At 46.8% G+C, this 16,191-nt stretch overlaps 1 protein-coding gene across 11 annotated transcripts in view; it reads left to right on the forward strand.

The window, feature by feature from the left end:
- The first annotated feature begins 9,168 nt into the window (after window positions 1–9,168).
- CUX1 (cut like homeobox 1) overlaps window positions 9,169–16,191 on the forward strand; it is a 287,512-nt gene continuing 280,489 nt past the window's right edge. For all 11 annotated transcript variants that reach the window (XM_072882491.1, XM_072882481.1, XM_072882484.1 and 8 more), the window contains exon 1: window positions 9,169–9,304. In XM_072882491.1, the coding sequence (XP_072738592.1) occupies window positions 9,242–9,304 (63 nt within the window). In that variant the 5' untranslated portion in view covers window positions 9,169–9,241. The remainder of the gene's footprint in view (window positions 9,305–16,191) is intronic.

Here is a 16,191-nt window from a genome sequence, read left to right on the forward strand (position 1 = left end):
CAAACTGAAATGGAAATCACACTCCTCGTATTTCAATCCCTAGCAGCCCCCAAATTAAAAGATGGGAAAAGTGACTTGAAATGTGTCATCCAAATGCATGAAACACTGCTCAGAAAGAGCTGGGGATCAGGGCCTCCATATACTATACAGCTGGTTCTAGTTTTCAGACAAGATTTACTAAACACATGTAAACCGTGCATATCTGTTTGAATACTTTTTCTGCAAATAACTTCCTCTGTGGTCAAGCTGTTCCTCTCAGATCCAGGCTACAGATTTGTGCTTTGTACTCACCGCTTTTTTACCCTTGGATTTCCACCAGTATCGGTTCACACTCAGAGTATGAAACTGTGAAGAAGGGAGCTGAGTTTGGCAGCAAGAGTCAGGAGAATTTACAATGCAAAACACCGAGCAAACTCATGATAAAGGGCAGAAATCATCCCTGGCTTAGCCCCATCCAAGTCAGTGGGCCAGATCCTGAGCAGCAATAAACAGACACAATACTACATATTTCATAGGAGCTGCAACCGTTTATCTCATTTGGCCCAAGAGCCTCTTATACAGATGCCGCATTTCACCAATTCTAGTGGGGTTTCTCCTGATTTATACCCCCTGAGTGAGCAAGCAGAGCAATGGTCTTTCTTCACCAATTAAAACTGCCCCACAATTATATCTGCTGAGTGTCATGAATTCAAACTTGAAACACAAAGCAACAGCTGAAACAATATAAAGAAGCAGGAGGGCAGAGTTTTATGATCGATGTTTTATTGGAATCATATAAAAAAGAAAAGCATTTCACATATTTCATGGAGGTATTTTACGTGCAAATTTAATATGAATCCTCTTCTTGTTAAACTCTTATGTGATCTATGTACTTCAGTATATAAAACACCGTATAGGACAACTATGAACAAGTTTATTAAAACAGCTTGGGCTCCTGTTGACATCACCAACCACACAAGTGCTTGCTCAGGGTTGGTGTGATCTTATCAGTCTCTCCTTATATTTCAGGTTACCTACTTGTTCGTTTTCCCTATATATCTTTCATTGTTACAAGAATTCAACTCATGGGCAGATCTCTAAGATAAATCTGCTTGTCTGTTTTGGGAATATGGCTCTAGTTCTAATTTTGCAGACTTCGTTCAGGCAATACTCCCTTTGACTTCAGGGATTTTTGCCTGAGTAATCCTTTCAGAATTGGACTCTCCGTGATTTTCATTTACTTAACAACTTGGCATTACATCTGTAAAATATTAGCCCAGTAATGTAAAATATCAAATTAGATTTATGCATTAATCTAATCTATATATGAAGCTTGATAGTCGGTTCTGTTACACTGCATTATTGCAATTCCGGGCATTCTGTGTCACTTCAGATTTATACTGATGATGTAAGAGAAATAAAAACTGAGGTTTACAGATAAAAATTTGGTAACCTGTGTATGTGAAAAGAAAGTCTAAAATTTTAAACAAAATTTAAAATAAATGTCCACTTTCAGATAAACCAGGTAAATGTTTCTCTATCAATCACAAATGAAGGAGAGCACACAAAAAAGGCTAATCTGAAATAACCAACAAAACAATAAGCTATTAAAAAGGAAAAAGCAGGTCAAAATACATATCCGACCTGCAATGTATTATCTAAAAATCCTTGAAAAAGACAAATAAGCAACTGTTTCTTTACTGTGTGACAGTTGCAGTCTGAAAAGTAAAAAATTACTCTTTCATATGTGTTCATAAACTGCATTTATAAACACTTCGCTTAACTAAATTATATTTTTTTCCTCCAGGTTGGCTGCCCTTGAACATTTTTCTCCTTCTTGCAGTTTTAAATTTTTTTTATATAATCCTTCCATGAAAGCAGGTCTTATGCATACGGCCCTGATTCAGCAGCCAGCCCCACGCAGCAGGGTATTTAAGAAGATGTTAAACTAAGGTTTTGCACATGCTTTTGAAAACTGGATACTTGGAGACAACCCACCAATACGTTATTGTTGCATCTTAAACCCATTTACTTCTCTTTATGAATGCTTTCAATTTGTTTTACTCTTGTTGGGCCAAATCCAGCTCTCTATTCACAGAAAGAACACAACAAGATTAATAGGCTATGGTCTGCACGAGCCTACACCCCTGGAAATTCATAGTGATCCCATCAATTCCTGTATAATTTCTTTGGATTCACATCAGGTTAAAGCCCTAATCGAGGATAATGCCAAGCAGATGCAAACAAGGGCCAGCATATAAATGTGGAGAATCATGGCCAGAATAAGACTGGATCTGTTTATTCCAAAGGAGAAAGTAATGTTTAGATATAAAAAATTATATGGATTTTTTTTTCCTATTTGGTAATCCATCACCACCTGAACACCAAATAGGAAATGATGCAATGCCAAGGGAAGAAAACACATTTATTTCATACTTGTTATTAAGGAAATACTGGATTGATATGCTATCCCAAGCACTTTGGTTCACTTATGTGTGTCATGACAGGCACCTGGTATGCTCTCTTCAAAAAGGAGATTCTCCACACTAAAATGCTTCCTGTGGGACACAGCATCGGTTTTGCCAGTATATGGCAGCTGCAGTGAACTCATGGTTTCGTCGAAGGGTGTCTGTTTTCTCCCTTTCTGCGTTAATCCAGAATTACTGTTTCTCCTACCCTAGTATTCAAATGCAACAACCCCAAACACAGTTGTGTTTGCAGAAAATCACAGTTGTGCTAAGTCAGTCACAGTTGTGTTTCTAAGAAAAGATGTGCTTCCCAAAATGAAATCTCACACTCATTATTGGAAGAAAAAACACCTCAAACATCCTAAACATCACATATTAGAAGAAAGCCAGCTTCCCTGTTGCCCTGATAGCTCCAGCAAGTGCTGCAGCCCTGTGCTCAGGGTTTGGTTTTACGGCGGTGCACGAGGCAGGCGAATCAGTCTGTCTCGGTATCTCCCCATCTCCGCACACACCTGTCTCTCCATCCCCGTACACCCGTCTGTCTCTCCTCTCCCGTCCCTGCGTGTTGCAACAGGGCCCAGGCACAGACGCCTCTCCCCTTGGCACCCACGTGCCGGAGCCGACTGTGCCGACACGGGGCTGAGCCACCCTGGGGACGGCCGGCACCCGCGGGGACCCGCCATGAGGGATAAGACCACCGCGGGGTGGTGACAGGCCAGGACAAGGGGACCAAAAAGCCCAGCTGGAGGAAGGGAGCAGAGGGATGTTCCCTTCTTCCCTCCCTACATGAAGTGTTTGTGATTGAAAGTGAAAGAAAAAACTTTTTTCTCTTTTCTTTTCCAAGATACCGTCAGCATCACAGTCACCCGCTTTATAGGCCCTATCTGGAAGTGAATGAAAAGGAAACTGGTAGGTGAGGGAGCAGCCTTTAAGCTGCTTTATTTATGTATTTCCCTCCATCTCCTTCTTGCAGTTTCCCTGTTCTGCAACCCACGAGATGCAAGTGTCCAACAGTCACCCCGAGATTTTTATCTCCCGGTGACCACAAGTACTTTACAGAATGGAAAAACCAAGGGAAGATTCAGTGAATTGTTTCATGTCACGAAGAGCCTGTCACAGCAGCTGAACGCAGCTCCCATCCCCAGCTACAGTCACTAAACCAGCTCTCCTGCCACGGGGGGAGCGGCACAAAGCAAGCAGAATATAATCACCCCAGCTGACGTTCAGAAAACAAAAAGGGATTTAAACTAATAATGCTGGTTTCAGCTTCTTATTCTTAAGTAATATGTGAAATATTGGACCTGAAGATTCTGCAGAAACTGGGAGAAATACCTGTCTGGGACAGAGTTAGTGGAGGGGAAAGTACAACCAAAAAGGATCCCCGACTGAGCAGGGAGGGAGAGATGGGGAGAGCAAGAACCTGAAGAGAGGAAGTGGCTGCATGAAGTGGGTGAGGAGATTCATGGTAGGAACAGCAAGAGTTAAATACCACAAAAAAGGATGTGCAAAAAACAAAACCCAAAACCCTAACAGAAACCAGTAAGAGGTAAAAAATAAGCGAAAGGTTCCAAGTGAGAAAAAAGGTGGGAATTTTGCCTGGGAACATAACCTACTAACTTGTCTCCTAACCCCTCGAAGGACAGAGAAGATAAATGCCCAAATCAACAGAACAGCGTTAAGTCGGACAGAATAGTGCTAGGGGGAGCGTGAGCCCTGCCCAGCTGAGAAAGGGCTCAGCGCGCCTCCCGTCCAGCAAATGCTCGCTCTGGTACCATCCTGCACAGGGGATAAAGGAGACTAAGGCAAGGACAGTGCTTACAAACTAAACTGGTATGAACCAGACACTCACATAAATTTGGTATGAAACTGTTATTCACTGCCAGCTACAGGGAGTGGATAATCTGATAGGTCCTTTTCTTCTCTAATTCTCTTGATTGCCTATGGTATTGTTATTACTTACGTTGGCCAAAACATGACCATGCATCTGGATAGAATATACCGTAAGAAAAGCAGCTATTTGACAGAAATGTTGCGAACATATTCGGTCTGGGAAGATTGACTCAATTCGTTAGGTACACTGATATATTCGTTCTTTTGGGGTCTTCAATGACTCCTACTGTACGTGGCAGAGAATACCGCTACAATGTCATTACATGTTTTTGTTGGTATGGGTTAATCCACAAATCCTCAAAGAAGATCTGTTGTGGGTTATGCTGGATACTTATAAATGTCTTCAGAGTTAAACAGCAAGTAACCACACCACCCAAATTTACTTTGCTTTTAATTGTGGCTGTTTTCCCTGCCCTCTATGAGAATTGCTTTCTTCTCTTCCACCTACCAGCGTGTATCTAAGGCTATGCAGTAGTCATAAGATTTCATGCCTAGATCATGTATGCTGCCGTCTACATGATTTGTGCTACAACTTTCACAAATTACCAAAGAATGTGGGAATCACCGTGTTGGTTCAGAACAAACGTCCATCCAGCTGAGTCTCCTGTCTCTGCTGGTGACCGTAGGTGGACACTCAGGGAAGAGTGGGCAGGCACATGGGATACTTCTGCCCAGTACTCTCCCAGCTTCCAACTATTTTCTGCTCAGGGGGTTTCCTGAGCTTGTACACATCATTGTGTCCACATCACTGGCCAAATCCTCTGGCAATGTACATGCTGCAAAACCTCTGGCTACTACAACAGATATAAATCAAGCAGAATTGGAGTCACTGACAATAATTGGGAAAAAAAAAATCTGTGATTTGGAAGACATATATGAATTTTGATCTTAATTTGGGCTAGATGTCTCAGCAACATAAATTATCTGTTTGGTTGTCTCTGTTCTCTGCCATCCCTATGGAGTCTCACTATACAATGGCATGGTGTAATAAGGATAGATGGAGCACAGCTTACTTTGCTCTCAAATCCAGCTTAAGAGTGACCAAAATGACACTTTCACAGTGCAGAGGGATGGGATTTGGCAACGAGGCACTCCTTTTCAGCAGGCACAGACACATGGAGCCAGGCAGCTGGGGACAAGCAGCAGCTGAAGAAAATGCAAAGATGAGAGCCATGAAAGTGAGGAGGGAACGGGCTGGACAAGGAGCAGACAGGGGTACAGATGAAGCTCTAGAGGAACTCTTTTATGGGAACTGATAGAGATTTGGGAGTCAGCTTAAGTGAAAAAGAGGAGAAGAAAAAACAAGAATCCCTGAAGAAGAGACTCAAAGTTACAGCCTTGCTGGGAGACGCAGCACCTCATCGTTCAGTGTCCTGACAAGGAAATAAGCTAGATTCGCTAGGGCAAACAGAAGCCTAAGTCCAGTGATTAAAATTGGACTCATGGTCCAAAATATCTTAATGATTGCAGACTGCTGCCCAGAGGAGCAGCTGTGACAATGAATTGTTTCTGACAAGTTTGGGACCCTTGGAATAAAGGTCCATTTTCTTCAGTATTCTGGACGACGACATGTGAAGCATAACAAGACCAATTGTCGTTGATGGCCCAGTGTGCAAATGTGTTAATTAGATATCTGTATTAGTGACATTTTATGACATTAATAGGAAACAAATTTTAATCAGATATTTGCCTAATTCCTAAAATAATGCCTGTATGTCTATACCTGGGAGAAAATGAAGAAGAAATCCGTACAACATACTTACAAATATTGGGAGGTAGCAAGCATTACTGAAGTACTATTAGTTACTGCCATAATTTTAGATTTAAACTTCAAATACACTGTACTTACTTTTTCAGTACTCTATCAGTGCATGTTGAAAGAAGTTAGCATTTACACAGATCAAATCTAACCTTAAGAAAACCTTCCTCAAATGAACAGATGAGACGGATTTCTCAAAACAAAATAATCCAAGGAAACTTCATTCTACCCGTCTTCTTGCCAGGGTGCACCAAATTTTCCAAGATCTTTCTTCCAGCTTACATAGGTACGTTTCGGCAGGAACACAAAGCAAATTATTGCTTGCTCCAAGGAGCTCTGTACCCTGCAGGATCTTTGCAGAATCCAGCCCGAAGAAATACAGCACTTTGAGAAAAGAGAGCTGTCAAGCAAGATTTCCTTGGGCTTGCTGCCACACAAAATGGCAAATAAGGGACTTGATCCTGCATGGAAGACAATAGGCATTAGAGGTGCTCAGCGTTTGTCTTCCGGCAGAGTTAAGGTTTCTCAGTACTTCCTAAAATCAGCCGTACTGTTTATTCTTATTCAAAACCATATAGCTAAAAGCTTTGGTATCTAGCCACAGAGCTTTTATTTCAAATGGCAATAATGTGACAAGATGTAACTCCTGAAAAAAAGACTACAATAATGTTAAAAATATCATAAAATATTATTTATATCAGGATACATTTGTTACCCCATATGACAATCATTCATATTTCTTGACAGATATAAACCTCTGCTTAACACATTAGTATCATAAATATTACCAGATATAACACTGTAATTTAATACCTACCAAATGTATTTTAAAATATTACTCAATTTAAAACTTTGGATTTTAACCAGATGTGTTTCCAGAAAATGATTCAGGTCAGATGCTTTTTTCTTTTCCTTTTTCTGTGCGTGCGCGCTCAAAGTGGAACATTACTATGTGATTTATTGTACTATGACTGTGTGCCCCGAACCTAAAACAGCACCACGATACTTCATCCTTGAGGCTTACACACCTGCAGTCCAAACTAACAAGAGAAAACATCTACATGGCACGGCAGGAGTCTTTGAAATGTCTCTTTGCAGTTGCCTGGACACAGAACAGACTGGTAGAACAGGGAGGCAGCCGAGAAAGGGTGAAGACAGGAACTCCAGCCTCTTTCATCTAGAAAGGGGGGACCATGGAGAGATTAGAGGAAAGGATTTTGATTAGATCACTCGAATGTGAAATGATGCTTCCCAGGATTAAAATCCTATTTTAGAGCTACCAAACCGGTTACGTTGTTAGTCAGAATTTGGAGGCTCGTGCAGCTCCATCCCTGCAGACGGCTGTCGCTCAGCAGCACCCCATACCCTCTCGCTGGAGCACGGGGGGACCCCGGCCGGGCACCCCACTCCTCCCCACCACCATCCCAGCCACGGACACACAGCCGCCATCCCATCAAAGAGCTGCCCTCCCTCAAAGCGCGGCACTTCTGGAGGAAAAGGGGTTTTCTTCTCACGAGGCGTCGCTGGGTCCAGCCCCACGACAGCCGCGTGTGCCACGGCGCAGAGGCTCTTGGATTTCAATCTCGTTGAGCGCCCAGTCTAGTTCACCAGGTGAAGGCCTGACATTTTCATAACCGAATGCCATTAGTTTTATTCCCAGTACAGCCAACTAACAATTTGAAGGTCTATAGTTGTCGGGCTGATCATTACGTGGAACCCATTAACATAAAACCCACCATCGCAATTAGTATCTTTGTAAGCAGCAGCCTCAGCAAAAAGTGGAAATGGAGGCTGAAATAATGGTGCTCCTCCAAACAAGGACGGCAGCAGATTGGGAAATAATCTGTAGCAATTGCTCTGCCGCTGTCTCTGCCATAACTTCGGAAAAGATAGACAGAGCCATTTTCAAGTAGTCAACCCGCTGACTTGAGCGAGCACTAAATTCACTTGATGATCAAATACAATTTGAGAAAAAATCTACAATCCCTCACTTACCCAGAGGAAGACATATTTTCCTTTTACAGATGAAGTGCAAAACAGTGAAAGCAGCTGTATTTGGAAACATACCGCGCCGCTTATTGATTTCAAAGGGGACAGGTACAGACCGCGGTTTTGCCCATTTCCCAGTAAGGAAATAGGGAATGCTTTCTTGGGGTAAGGTATTCGCAGACTGTTGGTGTACACCGGCTTGTTTTGTTAAGAGATGAGCCTGGCAAAATGTTCTGTGCTTTTCAGGAAGGGCACAAGGAAAATGTTCGTATTTATAGCACCATTATTGTTTAGAACAAAATAAGTTATTTCATCCTTTTAATCTCCGTTTCTATGGATATCCTGTGCGGAGCTACGATCTGGTTTTCCATCCTTCAGGCGAGTCGCCCCTCCAAGGCAGTGGTCAGCGGCACTAGCCCTATGAGTAAGTGCCTGTCTACAATTAAATAAATCCCTTTTACAGACGTATTCGTACCGCCCCGGACACCGTGAATCAGGCTGCTCGAATGCACTTTTTCATCGTCGTCTCCCCTAAACTCTCTCCGCTCGCCTAATTTCGGGCCGCAGGCTCCCCGAGGGGCTAACCGCCCGCCCTGCCTCTGCGGGAACCATTTGCCGGGCGCGATGCTCCCCCGTCGCCCCCCGCACTCCGCTCCCGCTCCGAGCGCAGCGCCGGGGGCTGTGTGCGGGCAGCGCCGGGCACGGCGGCGGCTCCGCGCCGCGGGCAGTGCCCCCCGCCGCGGGCAGTGCCCCCCGCCGCGGGCAGTGCTCCCCGCCGCCCCCGCGCTGCCCGCGGAGCCCCCCGCGCCCGGCGCCGCCAGGCTCGGCCGGACCCCGCCCCGCCGGGTCCCCCCGCCGGGTCCCCCCCCGGGCCGGCCCACGCGGCGTGGGGGGGCGCCCGCCCTGCGAGCGCGCGGGCGCGGCGCCCCCTCCCCCCCCGGCAGCGCACGGGCTGAGTCCGTGTTCCGGGCGGGCGCGGGCTCCAGGCCGGGATTTGGGCGCTCCCCGCCCGCCTCCCTCCCCTGCCCCCCGCCCCTCCTCCCCCTCCCGGCTGGCTCCCTCCCTCCCTCCCTCCCTCCCTCCCCTCCCTCCCGGCTCCTGAACTCCAGCCCCTCTCTCTCTATCAGCCGCTCACTCTGTCTCAATATGTCTCAAGATGGCGGCCAATGTGGGATCGATGTTTCAATATTGGAAGCGCTTTGATTTACAGCAGCTGCAGGTCAGGCTTCCCCGCTCGCCGCACCGGCCGGGCCGCGCCGCCGGACCCCCCCCCCCCTTCCCTTCTCCGCCTTCCCTCGGGCCCGGCCTCCCCCTCCTCCTCCCGCTGCCGGCCCGCGCCGCCTAAAGGGAACCCCCGCTCCGCTCCGCCCGGCCGCGGCGCTCCGCTCCCTCCGCCCCCCCCCCCCGCCATTGATCACCGGCCCCATCGGAAATTGATCCTCTTTGTTCAATTCATCGATCAGCCCAAGATGGCGCCGGAGCCGGCGCTGCCGGGGCCGCCGCCGCTTCGCCCGCTCCGTCCCGGGCTGCTCTCTTCCCCGCTTCCCGTTCCCCCCCGGCGGCCGGGGCCGTGCGGGGCGGCCAGGGCGGCGGCGGGGCTGCCGGCGGCCGCTCCTCTCCCCCGCCTGCCCGCCTCCCTCCCCCCCGCCTGCCCCTTCCCGCCGCCGCTTCCCCGCCGCCTTTTCTCCCCGGGAGCCGGGGAAAGTTTACCGAGTGCTGGGACTTTGTGTGGGGGCGCAGGGAGCCGGCCGGGCTCGGCGTGCAGGCGCGGAGCGGCGGGGGCTGGGGGCGCTGTGGTGCCGGCCAGGCGGGCGCTCCCCCGCCGCTGCCCGGCCGCCGCCGCCTCGCCTCGCCGCGGGGTGCCGGCCCCCCGCCCCTCCGCCGCCGGCGGGCAGGGGGCTCCGGCCCGCCGCGCTCCCGCCGCCCTGCGAGCGCCGCGGCCCGCTGGCACCGCGCCGGGGGCGGGGGGGTGGGGGGGGTACGGGTGAGCCGCCGCCGCCGGCGGGGGGGGCGAGGGATGGAGCCGCGGCGGGGTCCCGCGGGGCGGGAGCGGGGCGAGCGCCCGGCCTTGCCCGGCCCGGGGAGGCGGCGTGTGCGGTTGTGCGGGGGGTGTGCGGGAGGGCAGGGGCAGCGCCGTCCGGGGTGGCTCCCGCCCGCCGCGGGGGGCCGGTGAGGGGCCGGCAGGGCGCGGGGGCGTCCCGCCCGGCGGGGCACGGCCGGCGGCGGGGCATCTCCCGGCGGCGGCGGTGGTGGCGGGAGGGCACGCTTACATAATTCACGGGCTCTCCAGCCTCTCCTGCTGTCCAGGATCTGACAGATGAGTGGAATATTGATGCTTTACTGTGCTGGCTCATAGCAGCCTCGAAGTGCTGTTTCCTCCGAGGGAAAGTCCTCGCAAACCGGCTTTCCTTCATTCACCCTTTGGGTGCGTGCCCTGCGGACACTGCAGATCCACTATTTAATATAATTGCTGGGGTATAGATAAGGCCAGGGCGGGTTGGGGGGGGGGGGGGAGGTTGTCAAACGATGAATTGGTGCTGCTCCCGCCGCTGACTAGGATTGCAACATGCGTGTTTCTCCCAGTTGATTGGTGCAGGAACGCGCTGCCCTGCCTCGTCAAACCCTCCGGTGCCTCCCGTTTAAATAAATTGGCTCGAAAGCCGCCGGCTGCCCACCCTGGCCCCCTGCGAGGCGGGCTCGGCGGTGCCCGGCCGGAGCCCTGCAGCAGCGCAGGCATGGTGCGTTGATGCTGGGCAGAGCCGCAGCCCCGCTGGAGGTGAGGGGATGCTGGCGGGGGGCCGGGGAGCGGGACCCGGGGCCTGCCGCCCTCCCCTCCCCTCGGCGGGGCTGGCAGAGGGGGAGCTAGCGGGAGCGGTGCTAAAAAACCCCCAGCAACCCCCAAAACGGGAAGTGGTACGTAGGATCTGTAGAAAGGCTGGTCCCTTCTGACTTTCAGGTGCATTAGGAGGTGGGGTAAAGTAGCGTTTTGTTTTAGACTTCCCCTCCCGTGTTTTATTGTTTCTTTTAAAGGCTTTGGATTAAGAGAGTCTTGGCTGAACTTTGCTAACTTGAAAGGGTTCTTAATAGTGACCCAGAATACCTACAGGAATACAGAAAATGAGATCCAGATGTAGAATTGTATAAAATAAAATGGATTAAATTAAGATGTAGTTAAACAAGGTCTGACATCTTTAATTGTGGACTTTTGCTTTTGCCTCTGTGTATGTGTGGTTGTACTTGCTTAGCATAGGAAAATAAACGCTCCTAACGTCACTGCTGTGGTGTTACATTTAACGGTGAAGAAGTCTAAATATTTCCTGTAAAAATAAAGCCTTCAGAAATGCTTATTGATTAAAACATATTACTCTAAAGTATCTATCATGTAAATTAAATTCTAAAATGTAATGAACGCGGCCAAATGGCATTTTGATAGATTGTTCTATTCTGTTTTTAGTAAAAAATAGCTCACTTTTATCATAATTTAATTTCTGTGCATACTGTAAAACCTGTTGTGGAGTATCACTGTACAACCCTTAATCTCGTTTTTGCAGACTAAATGTGACAGTCTGACTTGAACAGCTTGTAGGTTCTCCTTTGAAGCGTTCTGGTAATGCTAGCTTAAAGTTGTTTGAACAATATTCATTACCTGCTTTTGAGGACTTGTGCTGATTTATCCGTGTTGCGGAGTGAGGCTCTTCACCTTTTGGCAGCTTCACCGGGCAATCTGTGTGCAGCGCAGAGTTTATTAACTTTGCGCGCGGTCTGTCTGTGGAGAGTCCTGGAGTGACCAGAGAGGTAGAGAGTACCTTCATCCATATGCAGAATAGTTAATTTGTTTCAAATTAGCTTTTTTTTTTTTAATCCACCCATCTGCATGAAGAGGTAGTGTAATATTTACTCCCACTTGCAGATGAAGCAATGTGCTATAAAAACTATCGTTACTGAGTATGAAGTTCAGTCTTACAGAACTGTCCATGCCTCCCTCCCTCCCTCCCCCGTCAGTCACTTGTACTAACGCATTTCCAGTGTGGATTTATAGAAAATAAAAATGCTTTCGTCTGCACTTCCGTTACCCTATTCCAGGACAAAAACCCGAAGGATTTATGCTTAACACAGTTCCACCTGTGCCCTGTAAACTCCAGCTCTTGTAGCTCTGGCTCTAGGTGGCTTTGAACCTATCGTTTTTCTGCGTGAGAAAGTTGTAAGGAGCCGAGGCTGTGCAGTCCTGTCTCGCTGGCAGCGGAGCAACATGCACCCTGTCTGCTCGCAACTTCCTCTTCTACGTTCTGTTAGAAGACGGCGTTTAACTGTTGATGAGCTTAGACCTGCCTTGTAATATTAAGCAGCAGGTTTCCCCAGATTGTATCAATATTAATTAAAAACAGAGCCAGGAACACTTTAGGGTCCGACTCTTTTAATTATTTATTTCCTTTCACTAAATAACCTCTTGTTTATAGGAAGAGAGATTTCAGGAGTTGGAGGCAGGATTAAATAATTCAGAACTTGGATTAAAGAACAAAAAGGTCTGTTCACAAATGGAATATGAGATGCAAAAATGGCAGTTTCCTACAGGTATCAAACGTGGCTCTTCACTTGAGACTGTACCTGAAAGGCGTGCAGCTGAACACTTAACCCTTTTCTCTAATAAAGGTTAGTTATATTTCCTAAAGAAACTGTGGAAGGGGATGGCATTTCTGCATCCGTTTGCCACGTGGTTGAAGATGGACCCATGTTTGATAACATGGCAAGGGAATCACAGTGCATGGAGAAAACAGATCCTTGCAAACGGTGAATATTGTGGCAGTAAATGCAAATTAAATTACTGGAGAAATGCTGTTGCCCTCGAGTTAAAACTGCATCTCCTGTTCGGAAGCAATTGTGTGATCTGAATCAGGTTGACGTACAGCAGCGTGAAGGTTACCTGCTGTTGCGTGGTCCTGTTTCGAGTTTGTAGTTTTTGGTGTCACCTTCACCATAAAAACAACCTGCTGCTGGAGAACAGGGAAAGAAGCGTTGTGTTCCCGTGGGTTCGGCATGGAGTCCTCTTTAAGATTTTGCTTAATATTTCTGAATATGCATGTGTATATATCTGTATCAGAGGAGACAGTTGGTCCTGCCGTATCTTTTTGACCAGCAGCGTTGCATGAGTAAGTCTAGCTTGGCTCTCAGATCTAAGTTGAATCTGCAGGATGAATGGAAGAAGTTAATACCATTTGAAAACTAAACTAACTATGTGTTGAAGTATTTTGACAATAAACACAAGTCTCAAAATGTCATCATAGCTTTTTAGGACAGGCACACATACTGGTAACAAGTACAGTTTCTTATTGCTTTTGAGCAGAACGGCATGACTGGTTACTATCAAGCTAGGGAATGAAAAGCTAAAGCCGAATCTTGCTCGTGCATTTCTGTTTTAAAGTCTCATCCTGGTATTGCATCGTATATGATTAAAGTAAGGATGGAGTATTAGTCCTATGCCTGCTGTGACTGTTTAAGGTAAACCATTGATCTTATAACATTATAAAATTTGCAACAAAATCTGGAAAACCCAAGTAGTAATGAGTAGCTTTTAAGTACTGAAGCGCTTCTATTATTTAATTAGAAACAGGTGGAGTTCTTGGCATCTTTTAGTTGGATCTGATTGTACCAGAGCACAAGCTGATTTGCTTTAAGTGAAGGAGTTAACGTGCTTCCTCAGAAGTGGAATTAGTGATCACATCTGAGTCTTTAATTTTGTTTATCCACGCAGGTCACTGTAGAACTTCTAGTTTCTGTCCTAAAAGTAGGCAGTGCTTTACTATTTATAGTGGTAGTTAAATGTGTATCGAGAAAAGAGTCTCTTGCTACTGTAAATACGTTTCTGCTCCTCCCCACCTCATCAGAGATGTGTAGGGAAAGCAGCTTGGTAGTTCTTCAAGAAGATGCAATACAGGGAACCGAGAGGGATGTAAGAGCCAGGGCACCGCTGCCAGGATGCTCGGATAGCTGTCGTTGCTTCCCTGCAGCAGGAAGGCTTTGGCATTTGTGGTGGTCAGGGTGGTGTCTCTGGACGTCCAACATGCGTGATGTACTAGGAGAAAGGCCCTTGGTGTACTTCTGGCTCAAGAATTTGGCTTTCATAGGATTCCTTGAGTCCTGTTCCTTGAGTCCTGTTCCTTGGAAAGAAATTTCTGAAAGCTTTTCTAGCCCTCTTTCCTGTTGCTCAAATGAAATAATGCCCCTCTGAAACACGGCAGAATTAGTGCGTGTTTCAGTCGCTCTGCTCTTATGCCAAGTTCGTGGTTAACAGGATAATGTATTGAGAAATGCAGTAGTGAGGATTTGGAATATGGTAACGGTTGGGATTTTTTTGAAAAAAGATTGCACTACTTGGCTGTGTATAACAATACCAAGTAAGTAATGGGTGAAACATTTGCTATAGAAGAAATTACATGCAGTCTAAAATTCCAATGAACAATTATTCTTTATTTGCAAGCTGATTTGTAATGCAAGAAGTGGATGTAGAAAAATGCATAATCCAAAGTTTCAGTTTGATCACACTGAGGCTGAAAATAAAGGCAGTTTATTTATTGGATAGAGAACAGATACATATATGGATGCTTAGTATTTTTTAAGACACCAAGCAGGCAGTGCTCATTGACTTGTGGTCCTTTTTATGTCAGCAGGGTAGTAAGTTCCCATCTTGTGTATTCAGGTTTCTCTTGCATGTGTTCTTTACATTTTATTCTTTGTTTATCTTTGTGCTTTGTTGTTTCCCGTATACTTTGTGGGCAAGGCGTTGAAAAGACAATGTTTTCTGGATTGAGAATACAGTGACAATGTTCCAGCATTACATGAAGGAGTAGGGAGGACGATGTGAAGCTGAGAGGGAGAAAGCTGAAATGGGGTTTAGCAGAAGACAAGGAGTCTAGGGCGAAGAGATTTGTACAAGAATGCTCACACATGGGGTTGTAGGTGTGGTGTTGAATTTACCAGGAAAGATAAGAGAAACTTAGACCTCGTGATCAGAATAGTTAATGTCTTTAAATTAGTAAAGATAAGATAAATCTTACGCGTTTTGTGACATGTGTGTTCTCAGCTTGTTGTCGCCGGTTTGACAAGGCAAATAAGTTAGTAATTTCTGCTTTTATTGTTAGTTCTAATGAAGAAAATACAGTATGTTACATTGCTTGGGTTGCAAAGAACATGGAGAGCCAGAGAGAGAACTGCATGTTAACAGTGGTAAGTTTTTATAAAAAAAGATTAAACACCAAGTGTGCAGATGTTGGCCGTAGGTTGTTGGATGTAACAGGGGTCTTCCCTGTTGTCGGACAGTACTTGCATTTCTGGGAAAGCAGTAGGCAGGAAAGAATTTGTACCAGATCCACCGCGGTTCCCTGAGCGTGCTCGTGTTTTGACTCCAGCAGGATACAGCAGTTCTTACTGTGCTGTTAGTTGGTCACTTCTGTGACTTAGCAGAGTTCAGTATTTAGCATGAATAAACTTATTTCTCGGTGTGAAGGAGCTAAAGCTGGGAGATGGCCTGATGGCTCTGTGCGGATGTGTTACAGCAGACGTAGGTTTGAAGTTGGAGCCTTTCAGACTAATGTTGTCTAATAGCTTTTTGCCTCGCTGGCAATTCGCTTGCTTCCTTGCCTTGCAGTAATTTAATGCCTTCGTCGACAGTTGGGGTAATAAGGAAGTTTCTGCAAGGGCCGGAGTTGTGCTGTTGTTTCACGGGGTGGAGGGAGGGGAGGCACTTGTCTGCCTCCTGGTCGGGTTCATGGACCCACAGCGATCTGCTCTGGGAAGACAGAGGTGAAGATTACCCTTTCTTTGAAAAACTTAAAAGCAGATGCACAAAAATATTTAAGCTGCCATATTTAGATGCTTTAAATTCCCCCATATCTTTGTGTTTCTGGCTGTGAGCTTTTTAAGGCATGTAAGGATGTAGGCCATGGCTTTTTCAGAGGATTGCATACATCAGATCTGAGCAGATCCTGTTGTTCCTATCGTCGTTGTGTGGAAATGTACCTTAGTGAATAAGCAAGCTTGGACATAACAGCATCTGGAAGTGCCAGTGCAAGGTTTCTGTGAAGGATATGAAAATTTAGGCCAAATGATTGG

Source organism: Ciconia boyciana, chromosome 17 (assembly GCF_034638445.1).
Source record: "Ciconia boyciana chromosome 17, ASM3463844v1, whole genome shotgun sequence".
Classification (NCBI taxonomy): domain Eukaryota; kingdom Metazoa; phylum Chordata; class Aves; order Ciconiiformes; family Ciconiidae; genus Ciconia; species Ciconia boyciana.